The 10,549-nt window shown below is 42.9% G+C and overlaps 2 protein-coding genes across 2 annotated transcripts; both read right to left on the bottom strand.

Moving 5' to 3' along the window:
* Nucleotides 1–3,212: 3,212 nt before the first annotated feature.
* Nucleotides 3,213–3,809, bottom strand: LOC149473107 (E3 ubiquitin/ISG15 ligase TRIM25-like). Its single transcript, XM_089683967.1, has one exon. It carries the CDS (start codon nt 3,807–3,809, stop codon nt 3,213–3,215), a length of 597 nt encoding a protein of 198 aa, XP_089540093.1.
* A 70-nt stretch (nt 3,810–3,879) lies between these two features.
* Nucleotides 3,880–4,763, bottom strand: LOC149473108 (tripartite motif-containing protein 5-like). The gene is made up of 2 exons (XM_089683980.1): nt 4,541–4,763; nt 3,880–4,424 (listed from the first exon to the last, which is right to left on the bottom strand). Exons 1-2 carry the CDS (start codon nt 4,761–4,763, stop codon nt 3,880–3,882), a joined length of 768 nt encoding a protein of 255 aa, XP_089540106.1.
* Between the last annotated feature and the right edge of the window lie 5,786 nt (nt 4,764–10,549).

Here is a 10,549-nt window from a genome sequence, read left to right on the forward strand (position 1 = left end):
TGCATAAATGTGAACTTGTCCCATAGGAAACTATGTTAAATGGACTGTAGTGAGTTTTTGCAATAAAAAAATCACTAAAAACGCATAGGTGTGAGCCAGGCCTTAGGGTACCTTTAAATGCAGTTTTACTTACCTTATTCCTTCCACCTCCAGGCTTCTCCCTTTCCATGTAGCCGATCGCCGAAAGCCACTTCTCTTCAGCACTCCATGAGTTGCAGGCACTCTTACATCATCACATACACATACAATGCAGGGCCAGTGGTCTGCATTATAAGTGAGGATGCCGAGGGCCCCCCACAACCATAGCATAGGATATGTTAAGTGAAGCTGCTTTTAATGGTACCCTAGGATTAAAGAGCATTTAACCCCTGCAGTGCAGGGAAAGCCCCACCTACAAGGGTAGTTTAAAATTTTCCCCAGAGGTCAGCTTTAAAGTGGTTGTAAACCTCATACATGAAATCTGAACAAAGAACATATTTCTATAATGTTTACTTGCCTCTCTCCAAAGCTCTATGTGTCGTTTTTCTGCTGTCTTGTTCCTCTGTTATCAGCATGAGTCACTTCTGACATGTTTTCCTGACACCAAGAGCTAAAAAGGTGACAGGGGAGAGAGCTCCAGCAGACAGCCTGTGATTGACAGCCTCAGTTCTGTTCCTGTATGCTGTGTGAAGGGGGGGGGGAGTCCCTTTCCTCCAATCAGCTCTCAGAGCTCTTATACAGTGTGCAACTGCAGCTCCCCACCCCTGCTCTGTGAATCTTTGAATAATCCTTTTCATCTCTGAGTTTTACAAGGATGTACAGAACAAATGGCTGCAAATAAACAGGTACAACTTATTATTATTATACAGGTTTTATATAGCACCAACAGTTTGCTCAGCCCTTTACAATATAAAGGGAGACAATACAGCAACAATTCCTTGGAACTTATTTGGATTTGTTTCACCCCTGTCTATCATATAAGGTCAGTCACTTCACTAGGTACAGTCAGGTCCATAAATATTGGGACATCGACACAATTCTAAAATTTTTGGCTCTATACACCACCACAATGGATTTGAAATGAAACAAACAAGATGTTCTTTAACTGCAGACTGCCGGCTTTAATTTGAGGGTATTTACATCCAAATCAGGTGAACGGTGTAGGAATTACAACAGTTTGCATATGTGCCTCCCACTTGTTAAGGGACCAAAAGTAATGGGACAATTGGCTTCTCAGCTGTTCCATGGCCAGGTGTGTTATTCCCTCATTATCCCAATTACAATGAGCAGATAAAAGGTTCAGAGTTCATTTCAAGTGTGCTATTTGCATTTGGAATCTGTTGCTGTCAACTCTCAAGATGAGATCCAAAGAGCTGTCACTATCAGTGATGCAAGCCATCATTAGGCTGAAAAAACAAAACAAACCTATCAGAGAGATAGCAAAAACATTAGGCGTGGCCAAAACAACCGTCTGGAACATTCTTAAAAAGAAGGAACGCACCAGTGAGCTCAGCAACACTAAAAAGACCCGGAAGACCACGGAAAACAACTGTGGTGGATGACCGAAGAATTCTTTCCTTGTTGAAGAAAACACCCTTCACAACAGTTGGCCAGATCAAGAACACTCTCCAGGAGGTAGGTGTATGTGTGTCAAAGTCAACAATCAAGAGAAGACTTCACCAGAGTGAATACAGAGGGTTCACCACAAGATGTAAATCATTGGTGAGCCTCAAAAACAGGAAGGCCAGATTAGAGTTTGCCAAACGACATCTAAAAAATCCTTCACAGTTCTGGAACAACATCCTATGGACAGATGAGACCGAGATCAACTTGTACCAGAGTGATGGGAAGAGAAGAGTATGGAGAAGGAAAGGAACTGCTCATGATCCTAAGCATACCACCTCATCAGTGAAGCATGGTGGTGGTAGTGTCATGGCGTGGGCATGTATGGCTGCCAATGGAACTGGTTCTCTTGTATTTATTGATGATGTGACTGCTGACAAAAGCAGCAGGATGAATTCTGAAGTATTTCGGGCAATATTATCTGCTCATATTCAGCCAAATGCTTCAGAACTCATTGGACGCCGCTTCACAGTGCAGATGGACAATGACCCAAAGCATACTGCAAAAGCAACCAAAGAGTTTTTTAAAGGGAAAGAAGTGGGATGTTATGCAATGGCCAAGTCAATCACCTGACCTGAATCCGATTGAGCATGCATTTCACTTGCTGAAGACAAAACTGAAGGGAAAATGCCCCAAGAACAAGCAGGAACTGAAGACAGTTGCAGTAGAGGCCTGGCAGAGCATCCCCAGGGATGAAACCCAGCGTCTGGTGATGTCTATGCCTTCCAGACTTCAGGCTGTAATTGACTGCAAAGGATTTTCAACCAAGTCCTAAAAAGTGAAAGTTTGATTTATGATTATTATTCTGTCCCATTACTTTTGGTCCCTTAACAAGTGGGAGGCACATCTGCAAACTGTTGTAATTCCTACACCGTTCACCTGATTTGGATGTAAATACCCTCAAATTAAAGCTGACAGTCTGCAGTTAAAGCACATCTTATTTGTTTCATTTCAAATCCATTGTGATGGTGCATAGAGACAAAAATGTTAGAATTGTGTCGATGTCCCAATATTTATGGACCTGACTGTATATGTAAGGGTTTACAACCACTTTAGATCATTGATGCTGAACTTCAGGTATGATCTTCACTGCATATTTTGATTGGTCCAGCTCAGACCGATGTAAGTATGCACATCATACCTGAAGAGCTAATGTCGAAGCTGCCAATCATTGCTACTGTACTACACTGATCACCACTGTCCTCTTCATTTTTAATGAATACACAATGTTCTCTGAATGGACGAGGTGGAGATTGTGATATCACCATCCCTCCTCTTCAGTTAATTCAGTCTTGTATTCATTGAAAAAATACAATTACTTTTGTGAATGGGTGATGAGCAGTGCCAAGTGAGCGAACCCCTGTGATCAGTGTGAAGTGGGGCAGCTGCTTGCCACAAGACCCAGAAGACAGTGACGATCACTGTAATAGCAGTTACTACTACAGTCATTGAGAGCTTCCACAGCGAACTCTCAGTATGAGATATGCATACTTACGAGATCATGTCATTTCCAATGTGAATATACAATAAAAAACCTAGTTCATGTTTTAAATACACAAATTCAAACTTTGGAACCTGTTTTGCACCAGTCAGAAAGCAGAGTACCCCTTTTAACTTTTTATCTTTACCCAAGCGCCATCATCCACATAGAATGCAGCATGCAGGGGCTCGGTGAAGGTTGCCTTGAAGGTATGCAGATGTAGGATGGTATCGCACAGCTGATAGAAGGACAAATGTCCAGACTTGTAATCCAGGTACACGACATATCTCAAGCAGGGAGACATGCGAGGAACGTCCTGTGTTTCTGAATTATGCATAGCTAAATATTTATTCGGAGCAAGTCGTAAGCTCCAGGACTTGTTGTTTTCTCCAATACCAGACCTTTCTTTATGCCTTTCCATGCTAGGGTAGCACACCCCAAATTCGCACAGTCCAAAGTGACTGGTTTCTATCTCCCAGAAATGTTGTCCTGAGAAGAAGCTCTTGGTGCTCAACACTTGACTCCAGAATGTAAATCTCCCCGGTAATTCTGACCTGACCTGAGGTGTTGTGTAAAATGATGCTACCTTCAGGTCATGGGATAAAGCCACATTCATATGCGCAGTGTTGACATCCAATAACATGTCAGAAGCCTCTTTTATGTGGGAAGAAACTTTCAAGTTTGCCTTGTTCACAAAATCAGTAATGGATTTATGCAAAGTCAACATAACCAAAACCTCATCCAGACCAGGGATGTCCAGATCTTTATTGACTTTTACATCTTGGCCCTCAGAAGCTTCATCTACATTTGCTTGCTGTTGAATCAGTCATGTCACTCAGCTTCTTCATTTCACGTATCTTCTTGGACAGCTTGGTCTTTTGTGATCCCACCTCCTTGATCACATCAGAGACTTTGTTTAAAACATGTTCTTCCACCTTGGAGATGTCGCTTAGGACTTGTTTCTCTTGGACCTCTGCCTGTCTTCTGATATCTTTGTACAGGTTGGTAGCCTGTTGTTTTTCAGAATGTGCTTTCCCCTGCACTTTTTTCTTGTGCTCCTGCAGACTTCGAACTTGTTTTTCAAGTTTGTCTTCCAGTGGAGTAAGTTTAACCAAAGCATTTTTCAGTCTCCCCTTCACCTGCTCGGCAGCCTCTTCTACAAGAATCACATCATGTCCCTTGTGCTTTCCAACCAAACAACAGGAGGTACACAGACAAGTAGTATCTTCACAGCAGTAGAACTCCAAAGGTTTCTTGTGGATGGAGCACTTTTTATTACCGAAGGAGGAGGTGGGTTCTGTTAAAACATGATCCAAGTTATTGTTGTGGGCTTCCAGGTGCTCTGCACACAGAGAGATCTCACAATGGAGGCAGGTCTTAACAGCGGGTGTAGAAGATTTAACACAATACGTATATAATACTGTATATTCTCCTGGTCTCTCTGGATAGATAGGAAACCTTCCACTATGTTCCGTAGCTTCCTGTTTTTCTCTAGTAGAGGCCACTCGGCATACTCAGCTTTACATTCGGGACAGGTATACAGTCTGGACTTCTGTGCTTTCAGTGCAGACACCACACAGTCTTGGCAGAAGTTATGTCCACATCTTAGTGACACAGGATCTTTATAGATGTCCAGACAGATGGAGCAGTCCAGCTCTTCTTGTAGATTGACAGACGCCATGCTGAAACGAGCGAAGCAGAAATGAAAGTGAAAATGTTACTCCTAGAAGGGCGGGAGACATTCACAGAATGTTCAGCTTGAACATTAACACATGCAGTCAACACTGCCAATTGAAAATAGACCTGTCATGGGAGAAATATGGGAGCAGCCTTTGCATACCATTTCTGAAAATGCTATTTTGTCTGTCTATCTGTAAATCACAGCATAATTGTAGTCAGAATGTGTCTAAAGAACAGTGCTATTCCTGTACACAGTCAATACTTTATTCAATGGTTAATCAAGATAAAATACATATGAAAGCGCAAATATACAATCCATAAAACTTGAATCCCAATACAAATTGAAGTATGTCCAATGCAGAGTAAAATGAGAGACAAAACACAGGCGTTGCCTATTCAAAGTAGATTTTATGCATCACGTGTCACAACAGAAGAGATAATAACAGATAACTAGAAAAGCTATCATCTCACGCCTGGACTATTGCAATTCCCTTCTCACTGGCCTACCCAAACGAATGCTATCCCCACTCCAGTCGATCCTAAACTCAGCGGCTAGACTCATCCACCTCACCAACTGCTCCACATCTGCCTCCCCCCTCTGCCAATCCCTTCATTGGCTCCCGATTGCCCAACGCATCAAATTCAAACTGTTAACTCTGACCTACAAAGCCATTCACAATGCCGCCCCGAACTACATAACTGACTGGATACCCAAATACTACCCTACCGGTGCCCTCCGCTCCTCACAGGACCTCCTACTCTCTAGCTCCCTGGTCTCTTCCTCCCACGCCCAATTGCAGGACTTCTCCAGGACTTCCCCCATCCTCTGGAACTCCCTACCCCAATCCATCAGACTGTCACCTACCCTCCTCACCTTCAGGCGCACCCTGAAAACCCTCCTCTTCAGGGAAGCCTACCCCAACCTCACCTAACACCCGACCTCACCTAACAACTAACCTCCTCCACTCCTCCCACCACTCCATCCCTCACAGCCATCTCCTCCTGTACCACCTTCCCCTCCCTTCTAGATTGTAAGCTCGAAAGAGCAGGGCCCTCAAACCCCTTGTGTATTGTATTGTTACTGTCTTGTCTCATGTTCTGTCCCCCTTGCTACTGTACAGCGCTGAGCATACCCTTTGGCGCTATATAAAAACTGTATAATAATAATAATAACTAGAAAAGCTACAATTTCTGGGGAAATTGTGTGAAGTGTTCTTCCTCCACCAGTCTACAACTGCAGTGGGCGGAGTAACTGGGTGGAGTGGCTTGAGTAACTGTTGTGTGGTTGGAATGGCTAGAGTAACTGTGAAAAGGTTGGACTGGGCAGAGTAAAAACTATAAATCCTACAGCAAAGAGCTTTATATTGTGAGAATCACAAGACCCAGACCTACATTTTGATACATAGTATGTCTCTGAAATATTAAAAATTAAGGCACAGTCGTAGTTTAGAAATTGCCGTGGACATTTTTAGTGGCAGAAGGGATAGCTGAACGTTTTGATATAAGATTTGTGTAGGTGGGCTTGAAAATGAGGGAGTGATGGCAGTTTAGAAATCATGTCCTGATTTTTCAGCTCCCACTCTAGTTTTGAACATTCCGCCATTCATTCCTATGGGACCAATTTCACCACAAAAACGCTGATATTTCGTGAACCATTCGGCGAAACGTTCCACAAAGTAATAGCACACCAATCGGGAACAATCCGCATGTATATTACTGTCTATGTAGTGCAAAAACTGTGGGAGGAGTTAGGGTGGTAAATTTGGCTATAATAAGAATAAGAACTGGAAAATCTACAATTTCTGGGGAAATTGTGTGAAGTGTTCTTGCCTCCACCAGTAGTCTACAACTGGAGTGGGCAGAGTAACTGGGTGGAGTGTCTTGAGTAACTGTTGTGTGGTTGGAGTGGTTGGAGTAACTGTGAAAAGGTTGGACTGGACAGAGTTACTTTATGGAGTGGGCCTCCATTTACACTATGCTGCTGTGGGGCTCCGGATCCCGAAAGCGTGGGTCTGAAAGGTCCAGTTTAATCCAGCGTATCTTTGCAGCTTTAGATCTCTTTCCTTTAGATGGCATGATGATATTCACACAGCTCTAATTTCTTTTCATAAATGTAGCTAGTTGAAACACCTCAAATACTCTCTACTGTAGAAAACTTATTTCCAAACCTTTAACCAGAAGCCGGCCAAACTGTCACAAATTCAAAATTAGATTTCAAATAGGGCAGAGAAGAGCGGTTAAAAACAAACTGCTCCAAATTGCTCACTTCACTGGCATCTTCAAATGGTCGTAGTTTTAAAAATTATAAATCCTACAGTGAAGAGCTTTATATTGTGAGAATCACAAGACCCAGACCTACATTTTGATGCATAGTATGCCTAGTTTAGAAATTGCCCTTCAAATTTGAGGTGGCTAGAGTGGAGTTTCAATGAATGTCAATGGGCGGCATGAGTTGCAAACAAATGGTCATATTGTGAAAACTATTAGGAATATGGCTTAGCCGTGGACATTTTTAGTGGCAGCAGGGATAGCTGAATGTTTTGATATAAGATTTGTGTAGGTGGACTTGAAAATGAGGGAGTGATGGTAGTTTAGAAATCATGTCCTGATTTTTCCAGAGCTGCCTTCTGCTGTGTGCCCGGATTATCTTTGCCTGAACTGCCCCTTTGCTGTGTGCCCGGAATGTTCATTGTCTGCCAGCCTGCCCTTCTGCTGTGTGCCCGGACTTACCCATTGTCTGTCTGAACTGCCATGTTGTAGCCTGAACTTTACCCATTACCTGCCTGAACTGTCCCTCTGCTGTGTGCCCCGGACTTAACCCTTGCTGCACCGATCAAGTGCCCCAAATCCCTCAATAAAAACCTTGTGCGCCGACCACTCTCTGCGTGTGTTCTGTCTCACCTACACCTCCATCACAGGAAGATTATCCCAGGAAGCTTGTTTGCCAACCACAACACTGGAAGGCAATTATCTGCGGTGAGTGCACATCCATGTGGGGGATTTCTGTGAAGCACTTGGTTATCAGTCTATTGCACGCAGTGAAGGAGAAGAATTGAGTTTATGGACTTTGGATCACTTTATTATGTTTTTTCATGGACTTTTCATCACCTTTAATTTAAATTGATTTTTTATCACGTTAATCATGGATGTTTTATTCATTTTTGGTCACATTTATTTTGTGGTATTCACTTCACATTTTTTTTATTTATTATTTATTTAGCACCACTATAACACTATATGAGTTGTGTTTATTTTATTTCATCCTTGTTACTGTTCAATAAATATTCCATTTTATTCTGAGTTTGTATAAAAATAGCCGTGTGCCAGTGTCCTGTATACAGTGCATCTGTCTTAAGGGCATTCTGGAGGTGGGTGTTTTTTTCCATTGCTTTCCTCCCATGGAACTGTTGTGTATTTCTATTATCTTGCCCTTCCTTGCTCTGCCTGTGAAGTGTCTGTTTGTTATCCTGGACTTTTTAGCACTTCATCACACAGCTAAAGGGTGGGGGATGCTGAATCAGTGGTTGGAAATTGAGGGTAATGGGTACTATCTTAACTGCTTTAAGTCCGCACTATAGCTGAAATACTGCTACAGGGGGGACTCTCTGTGCGACATCACGTATATATACGTGATTCGCGCGACTGTGGCGACCGCGCACGTACCCGCCGACCCACCACTGCCGTGATTTGGTGCCTGACCAATCAATCAACAGATTTCGGCTAGTGATGTTCGGCCTGGATCTTCTGAATGATCCCTGCCCTTTCAGAGATCTTCCTGTACCTGTGATTACATTTACACAGGTACAGGAAATTATTAAATCTTCTCTCTCTGGGCACATTCCGTCTCAGAGAGAGAAGAAAGCAGATCCACGTGAGTAAAAACACTACACCTTACATCAGGGGCATGACTATGGTTGGTGTCACCCAGTGCAATAACGCTTGGTGACACCCCCTCCGACGATGCCCGCAGAATTGATCGGATCTGCGGATTGAGCATAATGGATCGGACTCCGATCCATTATACTCCCCAATCCGCAGATCTGATCCATCCTGCGGGGCTCGTCGGCTTTCTTTACAACATACCTTTTCGTGAAGCGGGTCTGGTGTCAGCCTATATAGGTTGCATGCCGACGATCTCAGCGGGATGGTTCGAATCTGCGGATTGAGCATAATGGATCGTTTGAAGCTGCAGTGCATTACCTTTGGTTTCAAGGTTTGGATATCTTTTAAAGCCTAACCAGAAACTTTTTCTAAATTTGCATAGAATGGGGAAGCGTTAAATATTATTATTACAGGTACTTATGTAGCTCTGTCAATTTACATATATATATTGTAAATTCACATCAGTCTCTAACCCTCAAGGAGCGTAAAATCTAAGGTTCCTAACTCACATTCATGCATTTTACATACTAGGGTTCATTTAGACAGGAGCCAATTAACCTACCAGCATGTCTTTGGAGTGTGGGGTGAAACCCATGCAATCACAGGGAGAACATGCAAACTCCAGGCAGGTGGTGCTGTGGATGGGATTCAAACCGACGACCCTAGTGCTGCCAGGTGGAAGTGCTACCCTTTTAGCCAGAGTTAATAATTCTCGAAGGTTTTTCAATCTGTAACTCCATTGGGGAGATTTTCTCTTACGTCCTGTCCGTGTGACACCTGTGAAAGAAATGAGGACTAACCTGGACAGGATGGCACAAACAGCAATAAAAACATTGTCAGATGTTCTAAACCTGCCTAACTCTACAAAAAATTTGATTTAACCTCCCTGGCGGTATTCCCGAGTGTAGCTCGGGGTAACATTTCAGTACCAAAAGCGGTAACCCCGAGCTACACTCGGGCTTACCCTACGGCACTGCTCCGGCATGTGTTCTTCACTTACCTTACCCTGCGCTCCCACGATGTGTCCCCTGCAGCGTCCCCGGCCATCTCCTCCGGCCGATGCCGGCATCCGGCTTCTGTGTCCTGTCCCTGTGACGTCGGGACGTACGGGCGCCGCCGGCGGCGGGAAATTTAAAAATTTTAAAAAATGTCATTTTTTTTTTTTACATTTTACATAGTAAAACATTGCTGTCTCAACCAATTTCACATACATATTGTCCCTAGTGCTTTGTCCTGTGCCCTACCTGCATTTTGTCTGTTCTTTCTGCCTGGAAACTGAGAAATGTCCATGGCGTCCAAAAAGTGTCCCTTTAGGTCAAAAGCGGTTTAGATCAGCTAGAGAACAGCGATAGTAAATCAGAACCACTTGCAGAATTGAGTGATAATGATTCGTGGGGGAAATTCGTCATCAGACACTGAAAACGATTTTGCGACTGAGCTCAGCAATGTGCGAACTTGGCGCTCTATTTCACATTTCAGTGTTTTTGGTTTGATTATATTATTGAATTAAATTTTTTATTATTTTTATATTATTTTTATGATTATTTATTAAATTATAATTTATGATTTTGTGTTTCAAATTTTATCATACCCGGGATGTTTACTAGACTCTTGTTCGGACAGATTTCAGTGAGTTTTTCCTAAAAATTACAGCCTACAATAAAAAAAATACATATTTCCATGCAAAAAAATGGTACCGCTTTCAGCACCAAAAATCTGAAATAATCATACCGCCAGGGAGGTTAAAACTGTTTGTAAAGGTTCAGGTTTTTTATTACATAACATACAGTACATGTAAAGGGCAAAGTGGTGATTCTTTGTCACATCCTTCATGTATTCCCTCCCCACTGAGTGCCAAGCAAGGGTGGGTTCTTCTGGGCTACACTAGGCACCTTGTACAGGGTC

Source organism: Staurois parvus, unplaced genomic scaffold (assembly GCF_062004578.1).
Source record: "Staurois parvus isolate SC_StPar_1 unplaced genomic scaffold, SC_StPar_1.0 ptg000018l, whole genome shotgun sequence".
In the NCBI taxonomy this organism is placed as follows: Eukaryota; Metazoa; Chordata; class Amphibia; order Anura; family Ranidae; genus Staurois; species Staurois parvus.